The 27,248-nt window shown below is 37.7% G+C and overlaps 1 protein-coding gene across 4 annotated transcripts; it reads right to left on the reverse strand.

Moving 5' to 3' along the window:
- Positions 1-100: 100 nt before the first annotated feature.
- On the reverse strand, positions 101-25,781 carry LOC111778103 (Zinc finger, C3HC4 type (RING finger) family protein). 4 transcript variants are annotated; one of them, XM_023657754.2, is made up of 13 exons: positions 25,002-25,776; positions 22,781-23,507; positions 14,144-20,139; positions 11,012-12,501; positions 10,070-10,333; positions 9,411-9,628; positions 8,618-8,889; positions 4,930-7,948; positions 4,715-4,847; positions 3,170-3,687; positions 2,147-3,055; positions 1,725-1,901; positions 101-584 (listed from the first exon to the last, which is right to left on the reverse strand). In XM_023657754.2, the coding sequence occupies exons 1-13, from the start codon at positions 25,349-25,351 to the stop codon at positions 387-389; spliced, it is 14,271 nt and encodes a 4,756-aa protein (XP_023513522.2). In that variant the 5' UTR covers positions 25,352-25,776; the 3' UTR covers positions 101-386. The 4 variants fall into 4 exon arrangements, with proteins under 4 accessions (XP_023513522.2, XP_086974982.1, XP_023513523.2 ...); XM_087118856.1 differs by having other exon boundaries at positions 9,411-9,624; positions 10,066-10,333; XM_023657755.2 differs by having other exon boundaries at positions 22,781-23,425; positions 25,002-25,142.
- Positions 25,782-27,248: the final 1,467 nt, after the last annotated feature.

The following is a 27,248-nucleotide window of genomic DNA, read 5'->3' on the forward strand; positions in this document are numbered from 1 at the left end:
GATGGATAAACAATCCAGTAATCAGTGAATTTTCACGTAAAAATGGCCAAACAATTGTAAAATATACATGAACAGATCACTAATACTGCAACCAGTCAAATTCTCCACGAATAAAGAATAAATCTTATTGGACATATCAATATTGCTAACGTTGTCAACTATACCTTCTGTACACCAATGAATCACAAGTTTATAGATAAACCAAACTGAGATTTCACTTTTTATTTACATTTCGACCCCCTGTTGTACAAATATAACCAATAATTCTGTGGAAAGCCAATACCATGTCGTTCTTGTGGTTAAGCCAAGTGATCCCGGAGTCGAATTCGCCATTTTTGGATGTTGCTTGCTCGTGTGGGAACGTTATGTCCTTGAAGTAGCAGAGATCATGGTCGAAAAATTCTCATGATTTTTGAAACTTTAAGTCGACAAAATGGACATTTCGAAACAGCAGAAGAACATCTACGGCACAGAACATGGCCACAAGGAACTATGGTTATTTCTACCTCGGAAGTCAAACAAACCCGACAAACCCAAGCTGCTTTCGCTGTATCGGCTTCTTTGGCTGCAGCATCGGACTTTTCCTGCAAAATTGATTGAGAAACCATGAATAGATCTCGAGATATTTAGAAAGATACGTGTCTTCTTAACTTTAATTCCTAGAATTGCTATTAGAGTCATGCTGTGCAGAACTAGTGAGTTGGAGAAAGGGGCTTATTGAGTGAGTATTTCAAATAGTTTGGAATTGGGAGATAAGGGTAGGGCTCCTCTAATAGTTTCCTCATTCACTTTCAGACGTAGGGATGGGGATTATGATCCTCCTTCCCTGTCCCGTCTTATATAACTTTGATCCTTAGCCTAACTTTGAACCTCCCCCAACTCGTCTCACGCACCCTTTTAAACGAGGATTCTCTTGGAGAAGGGGAAAAAAAAGTAAACAAAGAATAATTTTTCGTGAGGAATCTCGGCTCCAATCATTGGAAACTCAAGCATCATCTATTAGATGCTTGTAAAATGAGTTGGAAGACGCAGATTAGCACCGAAAAGGTCAAGCGTTTTCCACAATGATGGTGCAAGTTAACTGGGGAGCTTACTGGCGAAAAGAAACGCCAAGTAAACTGTGGATGTTGAGGAAGGTAGTGCAGTTAGAGCACGGCTAACCTTTCTTGGAGCCCTTTGGCAAAAAGGAACGCGAGTCCATAGATGAGTAGATAAAGGTTGTGGATAATTTATCTGTTGTAACCACCATGTTACGGCTAACCTTCCTATTAAACGCTTTATACTATTTTTCTCCCTCGCACTCGGACCGCGCATCTAATAAGAAACCAAAGAGACTTCCTCACTGTCGGGCATCACCCTACCAAGCACTTGGAACTGTGTGAAACGAAAGAAAGTTCACAGTTTTCTTTTACATGGTAGGATTTAATTTTGTAACTTTGGGTTTTACTTTGTTTGTTAATTAGTTTGTGGGTTGGTTATTTTGTTAGTAACTGGTTTCTATTAAAGTGGATCAACTTCTTCTGTAACTGAGGGATAGACTTCTATATTCACACTACAAACACTTTTGAATGATAGACTCGTGTCGAGTATACTTGGAGCTCTATCTCTTAGATGTAAGGTTGCATGCTCGTGTTATCGGAGTTTTTGGTAGTACTAGATAGTTCTATTCTACACAATACATCGAGCACACAAATCCAAACACATATAGTTCAACAAACGCATACCTGTTCCAACAGAAGAGCTGCCTGAGAATCCTTCAATTGTTCTTGCAGGGTTATGGTCTTTTGCAAGAGGGACTGTCGCTCAATATCCACATTGATTCCAGCAGTAGTAAGCATTTCATGAACTGCCTGCACCAGTTCTTCGGCAGATACTTTGCCATATTGGAGTTCTGCAGCAGGCTGCGCCAACCAATAAATCTTTTCAGTGTACAATTGAAAATTTATGAAGAAATAACAAATATTTTTCAAGTATTTATTGATAGACTCAGATAGAAGACAAACGGTAAACAATATAACACTTATTTCTCCAGTTCCTAAACCAAGAACTACAATGAATTCATCATCCAAGTTCCCTAATTCAAGAATAAAAAAGAAGGGATACATAGTATAAAATGTAGAAATACAATGTAGAACAAGACCCGAACCTGAGATCGTATTTTGCCACTTTCCGAGTTCTCTGGCATTTGGACGGAACTACCATTATCGATAACCATGTGACTACTATCTAGCAAGTTTGAAGAGGAAGGGCCACCATCAATGGAAATGCTTCTAAACGATAAAACTTGTGAAGAAAGAAGAGACTGGATGATGCCCGATGTGGTCTCTACCCTGAATCTGTAGAGTGCTTGGCCGGCTGAAGGTCTAACATCCTCCAGGACCATACCATATTTCAGCTTTTCTCCACTTTGAGACCGCCATGCCACTACTTCTCCAGCATAAAACGGTCTTAATGGGTGAAGCTGTATTTGAAGAGCATCTTGAGGTAGTATTTCCTTTCCAATCAAACTACTAATTCCAGTAAATTTTTCATTCGTCTTCTCAGAACAAAGCTTTAAAATATCAACGATGGCAGTTTCAATACCTTCAGGGCAGAAAAACAAAGAACCAATAGGCAAAGGTATAGGTGATCCTAAAATCTGGCTCACAACAATGGCAAGGACATCAAAGATTGATATACAAGCAGGGGGTTCAGCAACCAAAATACAAGTTTTTGATTGCTTAACAAAGTAAAGAGCCCTATGATGCCTTCCGTCCTCCCATTCTGGAATAATGGAATCTTTAGAAGGACGTGTGATGTTTATAGAATTTGGAAGAAGCAAAAACCGAGTATGTAGACATTTAACGAACTGAAGCCTCTCTGCAAATGATTTCAGTAATTCCTCAACAGCTTCCAGATCTAGATTTTTATTTGTATGAGTGTAACTAACCATGCTATTGGCAACATTCCACACAGCACTCTGAAACGATCTGCTCAATAGTTTCTCCTTGATGAGTCCTAAAGACACTGCTCCAATACACTCCAACGGTTCTATACTATCCTCGTGATCCAACTCCTGCCACACAAGTTGGTTTCCAATTAAAGATAATATTTGAACTGACGAAAAGGGAACCAAAAGGAGGAAAATACTGGAATTACAAGAACTGATGCATCAAGATGACATGCTTACCTCAATGACTAATTCAGATAATTTCTTGATGCCCAAAATTCTACATATCTTCTCAGGAAGATCTGGGTGAACAAATCTTAGCCTTGAAGTGTCGATACATTTTATATATCGAGAACCATAAGTATCAATATATGCACAGGAAGTTGCATGAACAAGTCTGCAGCCATCATCTGGGACTATGACTTCAGGTTCCCGACCATAGAAAATCTTTGCTTCAGTAGCCTCATCACAGATAAAATGTAATATTTCCATCACAGACCGAAGCTCATTAGGATTTAGGCGTTGATATCCACAAGCCACTTGAAGACTTGATAGAAGATCTTTTGCAGAAGCAACTGATAGTCCGTCTTGTAGCCCCAAATCTCTAAGAATCTTCACAAAAGGAAGATATCCACTGGGAAGTTGAAATGCAATAGGAGATAAATTAATAGTCAATCTAGCAAAGAGAGCGTTAGCTTTGACCAAGCGTGTTGCATTAGCCACAGGAATGAATGCCACTCTCTGCAATTCCAAAACATCTGCAAGGATGAACAGATTTTTTACTTAACCCATATGACAAGTATTGTAGAAACTGGCACTAGCAAGCCACCGCCCCCAAGAAAAACAAGCACAGAAGGCATATACAAGTTAGGGGCTGATTATTTTTCTTTCCCAGAATCTTTCCCTTTTTTGATTAAAATGCTTTCCGAGACTTGTACAGAAATTAGGGCTCAGAAAGAAGGATTTACACAGATAAATGAGGTGAACAGGAAAAGGAAACTACAACTCCCATCTAAACTGCTATTCAGACATACGAAATAATAACAATAAGAAGAAAAGATCAGTCATGTTAAAAATTAAATACCTCCCTCGCAACTATCCAAAAGCTGGTGAACCTTTTCAATTGACAACACTAAGAACATCTTTTAATATTCTCCCTTGTCTTTCTCAGTGTGCAATATATCTGGCCTCCACGTCTCTTATATATATGTCTATTTTTATTACAGTTTCGGATCTTATATGAAAATGTTATAACTAAGCAGCTATTGGGATTGATTAGAAACCTCTTTTTTAATGCCAATCTGCCAAAATAACTGAGTTTTCCTTGAGACAGATGATGGCCATATAACTCAGGAAAAAGAAAAAAGAACTACCCAAAAGAGTACTTATCAATTGACGGTATGAGACTAACCCAACTAATGAGAACTATTTGGACAAGGACCTGAATTTATTTTAGTCCTGTATTTCCCCTTATTTTTCCTCCACCTGAATATGCTTGAATTATGTACCTACTGGTAGCTTTCTGACATGCAATGAGAAGAAAAGTATTTCGAAAAAGTCACAAATGATATTTCCCCCTAACTATTAGTATATTATATGATTACATTTAGTTTAACATAAATAATATGACTTGCAGCCAGTCAATAAAATTATTTTACGTGCTTTCAATTTACTTAATAATTAAAAAATTAGAGAGCAAATAAATGTCAACTATTTGGCAGACCGCATCTAAGTGCCACAGGGGAGGGGGGTGGGGTGCTATTTGAGAATATGGAAAACATTTACCCAAAGACGATAAGGTACTCCAAATCCTTTCAAGATACTTTAAAACCTCACAAGAAGCTTCATTGATTGACATTATGCCCACGGATATTGGCCAATGAGAAAGAGTGTCTTCACCACCATTCCTCCCAATAACCTGTGTCCAAGTACATTAGCTATATTTTGCTTAGGTCACTCTCATTAAAATAATAGGATTAAGAAGGATGTAGAGTGGCTACCTGTAAATGTTTCAGTACTTTGGGGAAAGCTGGAGGGCTTTTCAGATTAAGTGCTCCCCAAGAGTACTCAGGAGGTATAACACAGTGCTTGGAAAGAATCGGAGCACAACTCCAAGCCAGAGGCCAATCTTTTGATGCGATTGCGTCACTGTATGAAGCGAGAACTCTTTTGCCACCTTTATTGCCACCAAGATTTGGAAAGCCTAATTCAGCCGGAACAAAAACAATATTGCCAAGAGCGTTACAGAAACTGTTGCTATAAAAGACGGCAAAATTTGAAAAAACAGCTTCAACAACAGATCCAGCCAAAGTCCATATTTCCATGGGCACTTCGCTTTGAGCATTTGTCAAGTCAAACTCAAAGCCATCCTCCTCCGACTTCCTCCATTCACTTCCTAGAGTCTCTACTTTTTTGGCACATTCAAGAATGACATTGGCTTCTGCTGTAGTTCTAAGGCCAACTTTCCTTAAAATATGAAGCCACCCATCAGCAGCAAATCTTTCTCCAGGAAATTTTTTCCTTTCATCAGAGAAGACAGATGTTAACAAAGCATCACTTGGATCGTACAATTCCTTTGATTTAAACAAATCTGTGCAAAACTCATCAGCACTCCTCACAAATTTAGTCTCACTCAGGCATTCTACTAAGCGAGCATTGGCTTGAAGATCCCGCCAATTTGTATACAGATATATTAAGATATCTTCCTGTTCCGATTGAGGTTTGCAATCATATCCAGGAAACCCAAACTTGATCAAAATTTGTTCATCATCCAATTCAGGGACTCTGAGGGCTCTAAGTAATGAATATTCCATTGAATTTGATGAATAAGATAGACAGCATTCATTGTTTGGTTTAAGGAATGAATTTGAAGAGATCATGCACTGATCATTCTCACGCAGTTGTGTATATGATCCGACGACAGTTCTATATATGGGTAAAGCTCGTAATATTTCAAGCTCTTCTCTCCCATAGTTGGTTCCGTTTGAAGCAAAGTCCTTGGCAAAAAGTTTGAGGAGTTCATCACTATTTGAATCTGAAAGTGATGCAAGTTCCGGAAAATAACCTGCATTTTTAGCTGCCACAAACTTAGAAGCAATTACTTGCCCTAGTGGTTGGCCAGAATTAGGTACACAATTGCATAGAGCAGCACAGTCCATGAAAGCTACATCAAATATTGGAATGTTACAGTGGTTTAATAGAGGGAATAGCCAAGGATACATGTCCTGGAATCTTTGAAAAGCTAAAGTACAAGGCTGAAGGGATTCAGGTTTAGAAATATCACTCAAAGATGTCTCAGCCACATCACTGCCCCCAGCACCAATCTCCAAGATAGAATTTGGTGAAACTGAATGTGCAACAGGAGGAAGAAACACAAGATGGCGTTCTCTTACACGACATAAGATCGGTCTGCCAAGAAAAGCTGGAATAAGTGGCCAATCAGAAAAGAGCAAAAGGTCCTGTGATGTGCCGCTAAAATTTTTCCAAAAGATTCTTATCCATTCAGAGGTTGGTCCCTCCTCAACCCCAGAGCTTAATTTATTATCCCATGAAAACCATGGAGCCATATTTGAGTTCATTACATGATTCACCCAGTTTGCATGGAACACTGACCTCATATGAGTTGCCAGTAAGTTAAGAGAGAACTTTTGCAGTTTCAAAAATTTATGGAGGGCATCATTGGTCAAGATATTTCCCAAGATTGATCTATCAAATATTTTAGGGTGGAGAAACTTTGCTGCCAAAGGGATCATCAGTTCCTGTTGATCCTTACTACCAAGCCAAAGTTCCATACTCCCCAACCTTACTAAATTGTTGGATGCAGTTGGAAATGGTAAACCTTTGAGCTCAGAAACCATCTGTAGAAAATGCTGGTCTACATTTCTGTAGCTGTTATTTCTGCCATTAAATGTGTTACTATGAAACGAGGACTCGCCACTTCTACCAATATCCTCAACAACTCCTCGACCAAAATCTAATAAAGCCCTACCCAAACTTGTCATCATTTCAAGAGCATCACCTGAACTGGCTCCATTTTGGTTAGAGGACCTGGCAAAACTATGGACGCTAGAGACTGGAATAGAAGTTGGACCGTCTTCTGTAGTATTTGTTGATCTACCACCAGGATTGGTGTTAATAGAGTCAGCTCCTATACTATCCTCGGCATGGTTAGATGATGTAGCCAACACAATATCAGACAAGCAGTATTCAAGAACATCCAAATACGTATCAATTGATTGAAGAACTATGGATGCTGAAGAAACCCTGAGGAGATCCCGAACCATTTTAGGTCTAATTTGGCGTACTGTAATTCCCACAGCTTGGATCTCCTTAATCAACTCCCATGGCACCGAAAACACAGGATAATGCTCCTTGACAAAACCACAAACTGTTGCAGGCAGCAAGTTGTCACCCACGGGACTCCCAGGTTGAGCAAGAAACATACCCTCTTCAGCCTTAACTAAATTTCCGGAGTAAAGCTGCCACACAGGGAGATCAATAGCACGAGCATAAAATGGCCTGATTACTTGTTCAACCAGACATTCCCAATCTGCTTTCAGCCCTCTGTCCAGATCAGAATCACTGCCATTGCCGGACCTAGGCCAAAATGAATAAACTTGATTTCCATATGCCTTTAAAGATGAACTTATGGAATGACTCACATTTGACTCCAATGCAGAACTTGAAGATTCTTTTCGCTGTTTATGAATTTCCAATACCATGAAAATGTAAGAATCACATACGCAGGACATCAATTCCCTGTTCCAGGCTTCGACTAACTTATTTCCGGCATCAAGAGGTTCAACAAAGGCTTCGAGAACTTGATTTTTGAAAAGATAGCGACCACCATTGTGACAAACAAGAAAACATCCAAGAACAGTGACAGGTAATATTATATCACCAGATAAAGGAAAGGGGGCCATCAAAGGACTCTTTAGATATATATCAGCAGGAAGGCCATTGCGAGATATATGAGCTGCAAGTCCGGCAACAGGTGTTAAGTTGTACGCAAGATATCGCCTGCAAATAGGAAACTCCATAAGATGCTATTATACTCGCTTCTAGTTCAAAAAAAATAAAATAATTACAAAGTTACTTTGAGAAAATGGAAGGGAGAGAAGATGTAGACGCTGAGTGAGAAACAAAGATCAGTGGCAAAACAATGTATCAATTAGTGCAAAAATATAAACTACCAGATATTGGGCTTTGAGCTTTTCCAAAGCTGATTGTATTTTCATCGTACATTCCTCCTTACACGAGCTCATTAGAATAAACTTCAAAAAATTATCTTTAATATATTCATTAAAATAATTAGAACCTACCATCTAATGGCCCCTGCTCAAAACGCTCAACCTAATGCCCACTTTGTATTAGATTGCAATATATATCAATGATATATAAGTCAGATTTAGTTCCTCACTTTGTAAGAGTTGGAAAAAATAGGAGAGGTGAGAAAAATTAGAAGGAAGAAAAGAATGGAATTAACGTTACCACAAAGCAGACCAATTACGATAAGAATTGAAAAGTTGTTAGAGTATAGCAAATATATGTGATAGAGATAAATTATGGAATACAATGCTTTTTTTTTTTTTTTTTTTTACTTCAACATGAAAAATAAAGCAGGAAATTTTTCCCAAGCACAAGAAAACTTACCTATCAAAATTTGTTGCACAAAATTAGCGAACTTACCTATCAAGAGCCATATTTCTAGTTTGCCCAGAACCCAAGCTAAGCACCACAAGCCAGCGGTCAACAAATTGAGCATCTCCCTGGAATAGAATTACATCTATTGCGTGCACTTTTGTGGCAGCATTTGAGCTGCTAAATAGCCTTGATAATTGGAACTTCTTCCACTTCTTTTCTGAAAATGGGTTCCTTGCTATTGCTGATGATAAATTGACGCAAGCTGAATAGTCTTGGTAAGGGTTAAGCCCGCCTTGGTCCCAGGTTGAGAATGAAACCTGACAATTTAATTACCTTTCATTAAGAAGAAATATTAAAAAAAAAACTCCTGAATCCAGATAAAAGCACAGTGACATTGCCTCGACTAATCAAAGGTCTACCAGCCCGAGCTTTAATCAGACATACAACTTAACCTTCAAAATTAAACAAAACTGAATCTTCTAAATTACATAGAAAAGCCTGGATGTGTAAGAAACAGTTTTGGATGGTACTATTCTTCATTTTCAACCTAATACCTTATTTGTCCTTCCATTAACGTGATTTTTAGCTCTTAATAAATTGAATTGGTTATTAAATCCAGAAAACATTGATATGTTGCAAAACTCTTCTCAATAATTAGGTTACTAATGTGTGTGTACGCGCTCGTGCACGTGTGTGTGTGCACACATATTGCATAGAAAAATGCTCGGGCAGAATGACTTTCTCCTAAAATCAGAACCACTCTACAATTTATCATTGAATTGATAACATAGCACCACAGAGTTCATAGGAAAAAGGAATGTTTGTGATGTTACGATACCTGCAAAACGGATTTTAAAAATAAAAGTGACCTTGAAGCGTGATCCAAAAATTTGCTACTTATCTCCTTTATCCTTTCTATTCCCGACTCAAGTCCATCTTTTAAGCATGCTGAAGATAGAGGCATGCGGATTATGGTGGAATCTGATGGCCATGACATATTTTGACCGCCCAACAGAGGATGAAATTGATCCTTAAATCTCTCTATCAAATTACTGCCTAAAAGAGAAGAGAAAGATAATTGATTATTAAATGAAACGTCAACGAAAAATTTCTCTCATTGATTAATGATAGTTGTTAATCTCTCTATTCCCAACATCAATGAAAAGCTTCTTCTCCATGTTGAGAGAGAGAGAGAGAGAAGGTTAGTATGTACTTCTGTACTTTGAGAATTCCTGTTGTTAAACATTCATCTACTTTCTTCATTTTATTTTACAATAATGTTTTTAGAAAAATAAATATAAAACGATGCATTATTCTTTCAATGTGCACTTTTTTCATGTACTGTTAGTCTGTACAGGTTTGAAATAATGAAGACAATGCATTATGCTGTAAATGAGCCAAAGATATTGTTTAATACTAAATAATAAATTGTTGAAATAAAGTATTTATATGAGGAGAGCATAAATATATTCATCCGTGGTTGAATGAAAGACATACCTATCAAAGAAAACATTTTTGCCCCTGGAGCAGATTTTGGAGCTACAGAAAGAGCTATTCCACGGGGATCAAATATATAAAAGTAGCCACCAGAAACAATATAAAGGAGATCACAAACATAATAACAGCTGAGCAGTCCCAAACCGTAGTTAAGAGTATCACCCCTTAATTTCCAAGGAGGACGAAATTGAAGACCACTGATTTCCTCTGTACTTAAGCTAGAGCCTTCAAAGATGGCAACCAGTGCAGGACCTTGAAATTCACCTATGCGTGTAACAATAGGGTAAACCAACTATAATTCACAATTCATCGCAAAGAGAAATGTAGAAGAAAATGTAACCAGTGAAAATCAGCATATTTCAGGATGGGTAAATTCACTTAGGTTGCAACAAAATACCAGATAAAACACTATATTTCACTATCAGAGAAAGAAAAAGAACATGCTCTATAGCCGTGCATTTCCCTAGAGGTATGGACCTCCAATCACAAAGGTGAAGTTTCAGATGATGATTAGGGAGGGCTTTTTCAAAGGTGTCTTTTAGTGTTCCTTCAGCGGGCTTTCTTTGGTGTTTGGATTCAGGGGTTCTCTTTTTTCAAGCTTGTCTCTGGTTCTCTCAGCCCTCTTTTGTGGTTTCGAAGTTTCAAGTTTGGTTTTGACCCTCAAGTTCTTTGCAAGTTTATTCTTTAAGCCAAATTTAGAATCTCGTGTTTTTGTTTATTGTTTTTATCACAATTATTATATCTTTTTTCTCGTTTCTCATAAAACAATGAAAAATATTCAAAAGTTTAACCACTTTCTTATCATGGAATTCTAAGAAAGTCAAAACAAAAATTCTAAACACTTTTTCTCGGTCAAATGAAAACCTAAAATCTCTACTAACTCAAAGGAAGTATATTAACTTATTATAGTTAAGACATAATAGTACAATTTAAGTCAGTTACCTAGATTATGTTGCAGTAATGATTGGCGAGGATGTTCTCTTTTGTCAAATATTAGACGCAACTTTTTAGCTCGGCAGCAGTCTGCCAATTCCAGAAGATCAAAGAACAAATAGTCGTCACCATACAACTTCAGAAGCTCACTAATTTTGGCATATTCCATGCATGGTAGGTCTTTCGTCATCTCTTCATCAACTAATGAGAGGCAACGAATGGATTGCACGCCCAACCTGCTTGCCAAATCATGACTGATACTTGGATGTACAAAGTGTTTCCCAACAAGAATGTTGTTTTCTTCCATCCAAGGTGCATCATTGTAAACCAGATCATTTGCTAGCATCAGAACCTGAGAGGAATTGGGAATTAACAGAGGGATACTGGTAGCAGTGAATTCTGGCTTGTCCATACAACAGTCTAAAATAGCTTCAAGCACACAGATTACAAAATTCATCTGATCTGTGGATAGAGGAGACCCTTTAACATCCTTGTGTAAGCGTTGAAGAACATCCAAGTAGTCCTTGACATTAAAACTCAGCCTAACACCTAATTCTGAAAGCAGATCTCTAAATTCTGATAATTCGGATGGAACAACATAAAGATAAGGAGAGAACTTTACTGGTGAGTCAAAGGCAAGAGCACTCGGGGATACAAAATCATCCCCCACCCAAACCCAGGATACACCATTTAATGCAGATTTTAACAGCACAAAATCATCGGTTCCCCTATATTCTTGCAGTTTTGAGTAAAGAATGGTAATCCCCTCTTGCAATGCAGTGTTGATATCGGGTTCTAGTGAAGAATGCAACCGGAGTTCCCCATAAAGCTTGGAAATATCAGTTAACTGTGCACATAGAACTTCAACCCTCGGGCAATCAGTCCAACCAAGTTTATGTTGTAAGTATACCGAAGGAAGCACACCATCTAGAATATGCATTGAAGAGGAGACCATCCACATCTGTGATTTAGGCCTCACAATGCTTGGTGGAGCAACCTTATTACAAGTTTTCAACCATGGAAGTACCTTTACAGGTGAATCAGCACAAACAGGACACCAAGCTATAGTCTTCATTTCAGACCAAAATTCTTCCTCTGATTCATCACCAGTCAGGTTGCCTATTAAGGAATCAATGCCCATATCAGAGGTATCCTCTCTATTGAGAGAGCCAACTTCCATGGAAGTGTCATCATCAACATAGTCACTCTCAACTAGCGTAGAAGTCTGTAGTTCATAACAATTTCCTTCCACGTTGATTGAGAGCTTGTGTGCAAGAGCATCTAAACACACAAACAATCTTCTTGCGTAAGAGTTCTCAGAATCATTCAACAGCGGAACAGATCTAGCACAATCTAGAAAACCAGTCAAACCAAGAGATCTGTTAAGTCCAAGGCTGACTAGAGCATCTAAAATGTCATCATCTGAAAAAATTTCAGATGGGAAAAAGGTTTCTTCATGCAGCATATTTTTTAACTCGTGTACCCGAGGATCATACAGCCTGGTAAGAAAATCAAATACGGTAACATTAGCTGGTAGAAATTGCATACTTAAGGTTCCCTTAAAAAATACATAACTAATAATGATAAGAAGTTAACGACAATCTAGATGCTTTTTTCCCTTCTGGTGAGAGGAAGGATTAAAAATTTTCTCAATAATAAATAGAAGCTCCAAAAGAAGGAATAATTCAAGCATAGCTGTAATCTCATCTCCTAACTGCAGCACAGATACAATTGTTTTTCACAAGCAAAATATTTCCTCCTCTGTTTAATCCTTTTCTGATAGACAAACATTTCACTTCAAGAGAGTTGGTAAACCTTTAGTCGTATATGTTAAAGGATTCATCCAGAATTTCACAATAATGGTGGACACTATTTCCTTGTTGTGCCAGAATAACTTTCTACCTACGAAATTACTTTGCCTCATACCTTGTATGTATCTTTAAAAACACATAACTAATAATAATAAGTTAACAACAATTTAGTTTTTTTTGTTTTTTTCCCCCCGCTTAACATAACTAATAATAATATGTTAAAGGATTTAGCAAATTTCAAAACTGATTAATCTTTTAAAGAATAAATAGACGCTCTAAAAGAAGGGATAATTCAAGCATAGCTATAATCTCATCTTCTAACCGCAGCACAGATACAATTGTTTTTCGCCAGTGAAATATTTCCTCCTCTTTTCTCTTTTCCTTTTCTAACGGTACAAACATTTCACTTCAAGAGACTTGAGAGACTTGAGAGACCTTTAGTTATATATGTTGAAGGATTTTGATACAATAACACTACAAGTGTACACACGTTACACTCATGGCAGAAAGAATGAAAGAAGCAGCCACGTATAGAACCCACTAACGATAGCATGGAAAAGATAAATTCTAATTAGTACTTTAACTTAGAGGTATTCAGGTTCTCTCTATTTCAGCCTTACAACTCTTCAAAATAGGTCAAAAGAAAAAGTTCTCCTTCACCCACACAAACACATTCTACCCCCACTTACGAGAAACCCATAACTCGATCACAGACCGGGGCCCGTAACAGGTTCATCCAATATTTCACAATAATTGTAGACACTATTTTCTTGTTATACCTGATTAATTTTTTCTACCTACTTAATTATTTTGCCACATATCTTCTATATTTTTTCTAGCTTTTTTTGCAGCGATTTCCTGCATAGTATAATAGGAAAATTTTTAGTTGCAAACATCAACAACAAAAAAATTTAATATATGTAAAAATAAATTTTAGAACAAGATACAAAAGTGACCTCAGAGATCTTGGTGGTATGTATAAAAGTAAATTCAAAAATATTTTTGAAGAACCCACTCCTAAGCTCTATTTCTCTACAGTAAAAATACAATGGACCACAAAGTACAACATGTAATCAAGGTGATGGACTGTAAAGTGTAAATGTCAAAGACGGAAAGTGAAAGTAGATGAAAAGTCCTACAAATCTTGAAGCTACGACACTGTTCAATGATTAGGTAGTATCCACATTGATTTGTAGCACTTTAAATATATTATCCAATAAATGCAAAAAAAAAAAAAAAAAAAAAAAAAAAAAAAAAAAAAAAATCCATAAGAGAAATTGCGATAACATATATATTATGCTTTAGGAGGTAAGCTAAAAATTGATATAACCTTGAAGGTGGCTGCCAAGATCCATTTCCAGTCAAAACAAATGGTATCATAGAAACTGAAGATTTGAGGGAGGCGTCTTCTTCAATTAAAAGCTTCACATCAAGCAGAATGGTTGAAAGAGCTTCCCTTTCTGAAAGGAATTCTGACATGTGGTTAAGAACATAATCTTTGTAGAATTCAACCCTTGATGGTTCTCCAATCCCGAAGTATCTTTTCAAAATGATTCTCTCTTTTTCTGATTCTATGCGCACAAAATCATCATTCAGAAAATCCTCATATAAACCAGTGGGTTTAATCCATCTAACAGGTTGGCTCAAACTTACTAATTTTCTACTTTTATATGACTCAAACATGGGGATGCGTTTAATAATATCAACATGAGTGGCTTCCATGTTTCCTTCAAGAAACCATTTTGACTGAAGAATAAAGCTCCTGAGCTCATGCAGCTCACCTTCACATGCATCATGAAATAGCCCTTCAACATTCTCAATATCACCAGCAATAGCTAGAAAAGCATTTAGAATACCGGTTGCTGTTGAAGGATGCACAAAGTTTTCCAGTTGTGGATGTTCTATTGGCATATCACGCCTCAAAAACAAACACCCAACTTTTAGCAACAAGGAAAACATGTTCTCGCTCCAGCCATCAGCTCTAAGAACATTTGAATTTTCAACAAGTTGCAGGAGAGAGTTTTCGCCAACGGGCAGTATAGGCCACTTAGAAAACTGAGATAGATCATTACAATGCAACTTGAGGTAGCACCAAACCAATCTTATCCACTCCAAGCTAGGGTGACTCTGATGACCAGGATTCCAGTTCACCTGTCTAGCATTTTGCCACTCTGTGGGAAGAAATCTCAGGAAGAGTTTCTCGAGCAAATGACATGAAAGAAAACAAATATTTAAATCCTCAGTTTGGGCTACCTCACAGAGCTTTGCATGAACTGCTTCTGGTATATCAGGGTCCACAAGTTGGCTGGGAACTGACTCCTTGAGTATACCATATTCCTCGCCCCTGGCAATGTAAGTTCTTTCTCCCATCCCATTCTTGTTAAATGTGGTAAATGTACCATCAGCCAGAGGCAGTAAAGGCAGTCTGCACAGACTTTCAGATTGAAAAGGCAATTTCAAATCGACTAAACAATATTCGAGGGTCAAGATGGTTGCTTTCCTGTCTTTAAATGCGCGCTTCCTTTTAATCAACAGAGTCCTTAACAAGTGAGGAGTCAGAAAATGTAGTGACGGGCATACCTCCATGAATCTGTCAACAATTGACTTTGAAGTAGAGATGAGTGGCAGGCCAGAATCAGACAATGCTTCAATAAGCTCATGCACTTTATCAAAAGAAAAATCAGGAAAAATAGCTTGTCTTGCAGAAATCCACTGGCCTCCCCGAGCATTTGTATAGAGAACAAGAATACCAAAATCACCAATAAAGCTGTAGAGGTTTCGCACTACTGATCCCCAAGGTTCTAATCCTGCTGTTGACGGCCAAAATGAGGAGAATAAACCAGAGTGACCAATCTCAGATGCAATCTTTTCGAGCAAGTGGCCATAAGCGGGGGCAACAACATTTTCAAGGAGATAAGAATTCCATTCTGAACGTTTTTTTCCTCCCCCTGCCATATCATCACCATACCAGATGTCCCTTCGATTTGATGAAAGTTCAAAATATGCATTGACATGTACAGGGAGTCCAGTTTTAATAGGTAATGGTAGAAAACAGAAAGCACGTCCTTCCAAAGGTTTCCTGCCTTGTATAGACGCAGAAGAAACTTGAACTGAATCAGAAGCAATTAGCCAGTTATTTTCAGCCTCTTGGTCATAGTTCATTTCCTCATCTACCTTTACAGAATGTAAAAGTGCAGCAACACAAGCCCAGGGAATAAAATTATAGGACTTGTCACCCACGCCTGAGTTGTTTCTCGGGAGCCCACCACCTAAACATCCAGAGGTTATCCAGTAGTGCTGCAATATATCACCACCAGAACTTTTCTCTGTTATAATATGCTTCTGGCATTTATATGGGAGATCTTTGCTGATGGATTTATTCAATTTCCTTAGGAACTGCTCTCTGTCTAACTCACCTTGGCGGTTTCCACAAATAAAGTTAATAATATCCTGCTGTGCACTGGATTCTGTAGAAGGTTCACTGATAGTATTCTTATGCACACGATATAGGCATTGCATTTCATGTCCTATATCATCTTTTGTAAATATTGAAATTGTTTTGACATTGGTGAGGAAAAGCAAAGCATCAGAAGCAACTTCAGAAAAAGAATAAAAAAGTGAAAGAACGTCTTCAGGTGCATAAGCTTCTTTCTTGATTTCACTTCTGGAAGCAAGAGCTGGACTCCTAAGGGGAAAACGAAACAGTGTACCAGGAAATGACTTCTGCATGTCACAACCAAAATGTAAGTATGGTGAAAATTGATCAGGAAATTGTTCCAGAATTCTTCTTCCAGCATACTTTATTCGGAGACCCGGATGAGAAGGAGAGATCCCAGGCAAATTACAAGCATGAGGATCAAACATAACAACATTCTCCCCAGAAACAAATGTGGGGATATCCGTAAAATGATACACACAATTAAAGCCCAAACCAAATCTTCCAATTGATAATGGTTTTTGCAGCTTACTTTCTTGACCAACACGTGAAATTGCATAAAGATCATGAGAACTAAACACAGAGTCATTATAACAGTACAAAGCTGGTCCTTGCCAATCTGCCATTTCAGGAGACAAAATTGAAGATGTTCCATAATGTGTTTTATCCAAAAGAAATACCACCTCAGAGGCGCCTGCATCCTCTGCATTTTGAATCAGCTCAAATAGAATCCCAGAACCATCTGCATACATTTCAAGTATATGTCTAAGTCTGTTTGTCAAGGCTTCATGCTGCCCAAAAGCCTCGGCAGCTCCAGATAAACTCAAATTCATGGAATCAGCACTCTCAGCTAATAAGATCCTACGAAGTGAGCAGACTCCAAGCTTCTCTGCAACCTCATTGGATATGTTCCCATGGACAAAATTTTGAACAGTTTTCCTTGCATTCAAGACAAAAGTCGATTCCCCATTAAATGAAACATCAGTATCGTCTGTCCCAAGTAACCAAGGAGCATCATTGTAAACTAAGTTGCTGGCCGGCAATAGTCTACATGAAATATCAGGTAAATATAAATTAATTTGTTGCTTTGGAAGTTGAGCCTCAGCCAGATGTTGTACAATGAGAATGGCTGCCCGCACTTCCTGTGTGTTGAGAGAAGAGGATCCTTTTCTAATTGCCATTCTAGACAAAATATCAGCATAGTCATTGGGCTTCAGAAATTCCCGAATTCCAAGTTTTAAAAATAATTCTTTAAAAACTGCCAAATCAATAGGTATAACCCGAATATAAGGGGCTAAGTGAAGAGGACCATCAAGGACAACCTCTTCTGATGTCGCAAACCCATCTCCAACCCAAATCCACCTACAACCTTCAAGCACAGCTTTTACAACATCCATCTCATCTGAACCAATCAAACCTGTCAGCAATGCATAAATTCTTGGCATTGCCTGAGCTAGTTCTTTCCTAAGCACCAGGTCATGTACAATCTCGTTGTTTTTACCAAGCTCAAGAAGTTGAGCAGCAATAATACTGCCACTAGGGGGAGAAGACCAACCAAGGCTGTGTGCTAGAGCTGAAGAAGAACACTCACCATCCAGTATTCGCATGCTTGCTGAAACGAGCCACAAATCCTTGGGCAATCTTACAAGTTTTGGGGGAGCTACCATGGATGAGACAATAGGCCAGGGTAAGGTTTCAAAAGGAGGTGTAAGTAATACTGGGCACCAGGAAATTTTACGAAGATCATTCCAGAATTTTTCAAGATCGGAAGTGAAGTTACGAGGTCTAAATGCAGTTGCAGCTGTAGAAAATAATCGATTCACCATCCCATGCTCTTCATTTGTTGGATTGAGAAGCCACTTAATTGCATTAACTTCCAAGTATGATAGAAGAACCTTACCCCTTGAATGAGCCTTATTTTGATCCATATGCATAAATCTTTCTACATGAAGAGCACTTTGCACAATGGTCTCAGGAGATACACATGTTCTAAGACCCAAACCTTGTAAAATGTCCAGAATGTAAGATTCGTTGAAAGGAGTGGAAGGAAAACTATCGAAGTCATCAAGTAAAGCACACAGTTCTTCATAACGAGGATCATACAATGCAGCAGGGCACTTAAGAGTGCCCCTTGAAGTTGGAATAAAATCCAAATTCGACAAACACTCCCTGAAGGTTACATCTTCAACACATAACTGTGGAAGGTTTAGCAAAACAGAAAGCATGGTATTGTCACGAAGTTTAGGCTGCAACTGTCCAACTTGGTTTAATACATGTTTCCTGTAGAAAGATGCCTTTCCCATCTTTTTTATCCCATAGTATTTTAACAAAATCTCCTCTTCACCATCATCTGAAGAGCTGAAAATAAACTCTACTCCAAGAAAGCACTCTCCAACATCTGAGGGTGGGAAGTACTTTCGAGGGCTTTCAAGATCTGAGAAACCAAAATCTTGAGCAGATCCTCCATTATAGACTTTAAAAATGGGGAGCCTCTTGCATTTCTCTAATTCATTATCCTTCATAGATCCTCCAAGATACCATTTAGGATCAAGAAGAAACCTACGCAGTCCATCCTTCTCTTCCACCTCTAAATTGTGGAGTGAAGTTAGCAGTAAACCCCCAGTTGAAGAAATTGCATCATATATAGAGTCCAAAATGCCTGTACAATTACCATCATTTACATAGTGGAACAAGTCTCGGTGTTCGACCTTATAGTAGGGATCAAGCAACTTGCATCCAAGTTTACTGAGTATATTTTGCATCTCATTAGAAAGCATCTGCACATTAATTACTTTCGATTGTTTAGAGGCTCTATAAAGATACCTTGATTTGCACGGCAAAATGGGCCAGTCACTGAATAATGACAACTTTTCACAATGGTCACGAAGATATTGCCAAAAGAGTAAAAACCATGACGAAGTAGGATGGTTGCTACAAGACTCAGGGTCCCAAAACACCTCATTTTTATACTTCCAGTCAGCAGGCACAAATTTTGGAAACAGCTGGAGAAAATAATGCACATTAAAAGCAAAAAGATTAGATGTCGAAGACCTGGCAATGTTTGAAAGTCTAGCTGATATGGCGAGTGGTATATTCCAATCTATTACTCTATCAGAAATCTGGTGCAGTAGCTTATATTCCAACTCATCACAAATAAAATAAGAGATCCCTTTTGAGGCTTCTGAAAATAACCCAAAATCACCATTTGCCAGTGGCAGCAAGGGTAAGCCGAATGCATGTGTGCAAACATCAGCATCAATCAAATCTTCAATGCAATATTCTAACAATACAAGTTTGTAAGGTCTGTTCAGAGTAGAAACATGTTTACAATCCCTAAGAAATTGACGAACAGTACAGGGTGTAACCACTTTCTGTTGAAAAGTACAGCAGAACTTTAAAAGCATGTTGGACAGATTTTCGGGAAGATGCACAATAGGCATTCCTAAACGCACCAGAGCCTCACCAAGTTCCGTACTTCTTGCGAATTTGTCATCATGAAGAAAGGCTTCATTTGGTGACACCCACTTTCCACCTTCAACGTTTGAATACAGAACAAGAGCATTGCCGATATTTTTGTACACCTGCTCAACTAATATGTTCCATGGCTCCTCAAATGAACCACTGGGCCACAAGGAAAAGTAGGCATCTGTTGGACCCAGAAATACTTGCACTCCAATAAGCAGTTCTATAAAAGAAGGAGCAATAATATCCTCTAAAAGGAGCCTGTTCCAGATTGAACGAATCTTTCCACTCCTATCCATGTCAGCCCCATACCAAATTCCTCGTCGATTTGATGAGACCTCAAAGAATCCATTTACTTGAACAGTTAGACCAGTTTTTACTGGCAAAGGGAGGAAACAGAAGGCCCGACCAAGTTTGAGAACACTATTCTGTCAATATTGCATTACAATTGTATATAAGATCATGTGTTTGCATAAAACAGGAGATCGGCAAGGAAAAAAAAGATCATGCAACATAAAGTAATGCAGTGAACAATTATATAGTAGGAGTCTATGACTCATGAACATAATCATGTAGAAAGTAAAAAAAGATCAAAGAACTCCACCATTAAATCTAATCTATAATAAATTTTATATGAGAAAATGACATTCAACGAGAGTAATGGTACAAGTAAAGTAAATGACTTGAGATAGCTAAACTTACAAGTTTGAGAGAATAAATACTAGTATGAAAAAGTTATTGCAATTGAATTGGGGAGTTCTTTGTAACTCCTATGGCTAATGGGAAGGTTCTCTCTGCATTCATTTTTCATAACCTTTGATATTTTATAAACATATTTGGAAAGGTTTCAAGTTTTGAGATGCAAAGTATGCTAAACTTAATAAAGTACAAGATCAAAATGCAGAAAAAAAGTTTCTTTGGGAAGAGAGTGAGGCTTAAACCGTTATCACCTTGTCAATGCGCGTAGGCATAACATATATATTTGTTTTTAGTCCCAAAGATCATTTAGAACTTCATTTTTAAGGCTTCTATTGACAATACTCTTTCCTGTTTCTATTGAATTGAAATCATTCACTCAAAATCAATCCAAGTAATACTGCCATATTTGATAGCTATTACAGTTACAGATAAGGACCTATTATAAGTTTACAACCTACCAAACAGACTGCTGAAACAGAAAAATAACGAACTTTTTTTTTCAAAAGACGCTGAAACAGTAAAAGTTACTACCATCCTCCACTCCATTTAAAATTCACACACAAGTTACCCGGGAGAGGCAAGGTATCCATGCGAATGAGAAAACATTAAATGAGAGGATGGATGTTCAGACATAGAGGTGGTTCGATGGGGTAGGCATTCTTTATTTGGTTTAGGTTGTCATATGTTCCAGCATGAAACGGTTTTCTACAAGGAACTCAATTTCAGTGATGAAAGAAATTTACAAGAGAAACCAGTAGGCACAATCCTGCAATTTTATCAAAGGAAAGAAAGGAAGGGAGGAAAACTAATAAGAGTTGGTATAAATAACATAATTGAACTGCAAAACTACAGCTCTGTAAGAAGGCAACGAGAGGAATATTCTCCCATATTTGTGCACCCTCAAGGGGCACGCAGAGCCCTCGTGAAAGGTTCTGCCTGCCCTAGAACTCCTTTGATATTCTAGTCTGCTTTTGCAAAGCCAAAAAATGTATCTCAAAGTTCTTTTTTGAGAAGGAACTTCAACTCCAAAGAACCCCCAGGAAGAACTAATACTTGTGAAACTTAAATTAGGACATACATCCCAGCCCTTTTAAGCCTCTCAAGTACACTTCATTGATTAGCAATCTTCAATCTATGGTTCTGAAGGATAATTATATGGGTTCCTGCAATGTTGTTGCTTCCCATCACCACACTTGCGAACAAATTCTTCTTTAGGGTTATCCAAATTAGAACCCTTACAAGTCTTGACACTGGTGGTATGGAGGCAACAGCTACCTTTTCCCTCTGTTCTTCATACAAATTATAGATCGCAAGTTTGTTCCCTGCGGATTAAAACTCAATTTCAAGAATGTTCATTCCAAATATTTTTCAAGATTCTTAGCATCTCCGACTTCCATGTGTCAGATGCCTTCCAAGGGTACTCATTCTCCAAGATTCACTCAAATAGATGTTGCTTTAGCAATATATAAAATATCAGAGTCCTACACCAAGGTGTTTCTCATAATTGAGACATCTCTTCCAAATCCCTAACTGGATCGTGTGTTGTTGCTGCTGTTGACTAAGTTTAGTAAGCATTCAATTTTCTGTAGGTGTAAACCTATCTCCAACAAAATCAAGTTCCCATCTTCCAACCGTAGTGTTTGGCCCAAGAACAAAAACACCAATATCATCAAAATGATGGAAATTAATTTAGTCTTTGGCGGCTACTATAACCATTGGTGATAAGGAGTTCTGAGCCTGCCAACTATATCATAGAAGAAAATAAAACTAACCATACTACATCACCTATTCATTGGCTATTCAATTAATTTATTCTTTTGTAATGAACAAAGAGAAAATAGTTCACCCTTGAGAAGGACACTATTTTTTGACACGGTAGATTTTTTTTTTTTTTTTTCTTTTCTTTGGCCATCTTGTGGGAAGTTCAGATTGAGAGAAATAATATAATGTTTTTGAGATTTGGAGTATCTTATGATGAGGTTTAAGAGGTGATCAGGTTTAATAACTCTTCATGGGTGTCGGCCACTAGACCTTTTTGTAACTATAGACTTGGTTTGATTTTGTTGGATCGGGGTCCCTTCCTATAATTTTTCTGGGACGTTTTTTGTTGGGCTTGTTTTTTGGATGCTCGTGTATTCTTTCATGTTTCTCAACAAACGCCTAGCTTCTTATAAAAGAAAAAAACAAAGAAAAACATTGATTAAAAAAACTCAAATGATTTCACAATGCAAGATATCATCCAAAAGCAGTGTTTATTTGTGTGCATGGTGGTGTGCATAAACATGTGGGTATGGGAACCGGTGTGGGTGCAGGTGTAAGGGCGACAGAGATTCCACAAAGTAAAAGAAATTTTGAAATTACTGAGGTTACATTTGAGGAGTCATCAGATGTGCAAACAGCAAGCGATGCCCAAGGTAGCAAGTGAATGTCATATTCTTTTGATGCAGTGGCAGCAAAAGAGCCGATCCTACTGGTAGCTGATGCCATGGTTTGAACTATAAAAAAGCTATCAATCCTTTCCTCTATTTGAGTTCCAGACATTGCTCGACTCAAGAATTCGAGTGAATAACTATCTGTATCACTCATAGTGGAAGCTGTCGATTTTGATAACCTTAGTAACATCTGCCTATGCCAAATAATGTCACTGCTTGCTGAACGCACAGAAAAGGAATAAAGCTTCTGTGGTTCTGTCTCACCATCATTCCATACAAACATTTCAATGCATAAAACACTTTTCAAAAAGAGCAGCGTCAAGACTCCTTCTTCATAAAGTTCAGCAAACATGGAAGAAATATCTTCTTCTGTATAAGCTTGCCTCGAAATGTTACTTCTGGCTGCTAGATCTGCATTTCTCAATGGCAACCGAAATAAAGTTCCAGCAAAAGAACTTTTCATGTCACAATTAAACACGCAGTAAGGAAGAAACTGATCTCTATATTGTGAGATGGCAGAGCTACGAATAAAGTCAATTCGCTTTCCAGGATTTGCTGCAGAAACCTTTGGAAGGTAAATGCCCTGAGGATCAAACATAACAACATATTTACCGCTAACAAATGAAGGCAGCTCGGTTAAATGGTACACAGAGTTGAAGCCAACCCTATAAAATTAAACCAAAAATTGTTATTATGGAGTCAACATGGTAAGCAAAATATTAAAGAAAATGTAATTGTATTTCCATTTCTTTTGATAATACGGAAAATGTAGAATTTATTAAATGATTGTTAACTGGGGAATGGAGAGAGGCACTAATTATCTTTCCTACTGACTGCTTTTAGCATATCCAATAATGATTTATATATGTGTGTGTACAACAATTTCGTTGATGTATAAAATTTACAGAAGGAATAAAATTCCATGACAATTACAAAAGGTTTTTCGAATTGGTTAGAAGGGAAGCATAACTATAAGAAGCAAAGGGGTTAGACAGTTTGCACCACAAAATAGCATAATAAATATTAAGGTCAAAGAACATTTTGAAGGAACAGTCTTGATCCAAAAAGACACTTTGATTTATTTCCTTCAAAAGGATCCAAAAGAAGGCTCTATATTGTTCATCCAGAGAAATGTCTTGGTTTTCTTGAAGGATGACCATTCAATGATAAATTTTTAACATTTTTAAATAAAAATTTTACAAATATAGAATAGGATAACAACAACCAAAGGAAAATAATAGCCAAAAGTACTTTCCAGAAATGTTCAAGAAATTTCAACAACTTGTATGCTGGCTTTAAGCATGTCAACATCTAATTTTGCATTGTACTTTTCTCCAATGAAATTGCGTTGCACTTCATAAAGATTAAATCCTTCACATTATTGGAAGCAACAAGATGAAGTGAAGGTGCCAAAGGAAGATGATCTCAAGCTAACAAAACCATCAACTGCCATTGGAAAGAGAAAGCACAGCACAGGTTTACTAAAGCCCGACAGGAATTCATACGAGATGAGAATGCAAATTCGTGTTGCCAATTAATTCCAAAAATCGTAACCATTACCAACAGTCTATTACTTTTCATTATCAGAAAAGTTAAATTTAGTTAGCCGGTTTTGAACCATGAATTATGAACATAACTGGAGCTTTTAGAAACTGTTTCCAAAAAACAAGTGTTATAAGACTACTTGACTTGGAGGGAAGGCCCGTATCTGATATATATGTAAATATGAACGGATTGTCTCGCTATAATTGAATGGAAGTGGTTACAGAGCAAAAAAAAAGCTACACACAAGCCTGAAATTCGAAATTTTAATGCAGTGGAAATTCTGTCTCATGAACACCTCTAGCTAAAGGTTCTCCAAACAGAAGCAAACATAAGATTGGTTCATCATAATGCAAAGTTGTCACTAGCCAGGCCAAATGAAACTATATAAGAACAAATTATAGAACGACGAGATAGTACAACCAATTTACAAATGTTTTCGTTTTATTTTCTTCTCATTCCTTCATGAAATTAGTCTTTTTTCGTTACTTCAATGAAAAACTAGTTCTGGTTAAGAATATAACTCGTGAACAACTAAAATACTATCCATAATTCCATCTTTATCAATACGAATAAGATTAAACACATGTCAAGATGTATTGCAACGAGAAACTTACCCAAATCTGCCAGTCTTCCAGGCTTGACCATGCTTATTACTACCACCAATCCTTGAAATGCTGACAAAATCCTCTTCTGTAAATACCGCATTGTTGTAGGCCAAAAGTGCAGGCCCTTGAAACGGTGCCAGTGACTCCGACAACAACGACTCACGGCCATGGACTCTACGGTCGAGACAGAGACAAACCTTAGTGGCGCCTGCATCATCGGCGTTCTGGACCAACTCCTTGAGAACAGTAGTTCCCTCAGGATAGTTAAGAAGCACCTCACGAATCCGCCGAGTCAGGTCAACCTTCTGACCAAAATCCTCGAGAAAAACCGAGTCCAACGACGCCGATTCCGACGCCATACTTCTCAGACAGAGTTACAACACGTCTATCAGCTGAATAGCTCTTTCTAAACCATGGCGTCAATCAAAATCCATACGAACAATAATTCTCCGAATGATTCACAGTGATCGCCGGGAAAACGATCAGAAGTCTGCTAAAAGAACGTAATGAGTCGCCGACACGGCATGAATATCTGGTTGCGGTGATTTTGCTGCAACTTGGAGCAAAGGATCGATGAATTTGCCTCTTGGAATTGGGATTTTCTTTGTCTGATGCTGTTTTACTTTCACGACTTTTCTGGTTTGTACGGTCAATGATTTGGAAGAGATGAAGATTAAATTAAGTTTGAGTTCATCATCGCCACACCAACAGATCACAGATTTCACAGTACGAGCCCGAGGCGGGAGGGGGATATGAAATGTGGCTCCATATCCATCAAATGTCCTGACCCTCTGTTTTTCGCGGATTATAAACCATTTTTCTTACCAAATATGTTCTTAAATCAAAACAAAATCCATCTTAAATGAGATTTTAAACAAAAATTCCTATTTACTTCGGAAATTAATTTAGATTTATAATTCCACCCAATATATATATATTGAATTTCGATTTGATTATTTATTATCCGAAAAATCTTATTTCTATCAAATTCAAAAACAAAACACCTATTGACGTTTCAGTGTTCTTTTTTTTTTTTTAGGGTCTATCCAAACGAGAATCTAATGTTTTTTGGTCGTGCATATATGAATGCAACTAATCACCTTGTGATATACCGATTGGTGTTTCAGTGCTCTTTTGTCTTTTTAGGGTTTTCCCGAATGAGTAGCTAATGTTTTTTTGGTCGTAAATATCTGAATACAACTAATTACCTCGTGATACACCGGTTGGCGTTTCATTTCTCTTTTGTCTTTTTAGGGTTTTTCCGAATGAGTAGCTAATGTTTTTTTTGGTCGTGAATATCTGAATGCAACTAATCGTCTCGTGATACACGGTTGGCATTTCAGTGCTCTTTTGTCCTTTTAGGGTCTTCCCGAATGAGTATCTAATGTTTTTTGTCGTGAATATCTGAATACAATTAATTACCTCGCGATACACCGGTTGGCGTTTCAGTGCTCTTTTATCATTTTAGGGTATTCCCGAACGAGTATCTAATGTTTCTTGGACGTAAATATATGAATACAACTAATAGCCTCGTGATACACCGGTTGGCGTTTAAGTGCTCTTTTATCCTTTTAGGGTCTGCTCGAACGAGTATCTAATATTTCTTGGTCGTAAATATTTGAATACAACTAATTGCCTCGTGATTTAATTCATAACAAAATAATTGAAACTAGGCTCGTTGAATTCTCCCACTTTCACACTTTGAAATGCACATGTAATAGTCCAATCCCACCGTTACTATATATTATTCATGCCCTTATAAGCAAATATTTTATTCCCCTTCCCAATCGATGTGGGCCCACACCCTTACGAGAAATGCTACTTTTTCCTTTCCAACCAATGTAGGATCTCGCAATTCACCTCATTGGGAGCCTAATGTTCTCGTTGGCATACCACTCGGTGTCTGGCTCTAATACCATTTGTAACAACTCAAGCCCACTGCTAACAGATATTGTCCGCTTTTGCCCATTACCCATCATCATTAGCCTCACGATTTTAAACTACTAGGAAGAGGTTTCCACATTCTCATAAAAAATCCTTCGTTTCCTTCCCCAACCGATATGGTATCTCACAACACCGTTCTTATAAAAGAGACACATGCACTTCCACATATTCTTAACCCGAAATGCAAAGTAGTCAGGGAGAGGATACGTTGTTTTTTTTAAGGTACTCTGAAAGCATATATAGTGGACGATGAAGTGGAACTTGTAGCTCACAGACTTGTAGCACGCAACCTCGACTTGAAAAAACTAAGAG

Source organism: Cucurbita pepo, chromosome 17 (assembly GCF_057944985.1).
Source record: "Cucurbita pepo subsp. pepo isolate OVF chromosome 17, ASM5794498v1, whole genome shotgun sequence".
Classification (NCBI taxonomy): Eukaryota; Viridiplantae; Streptophyta; class Magnoliopsida; order Cucurbitales; family Cucurbitaceae; genus Cucurbita; species Cucurbita pepo.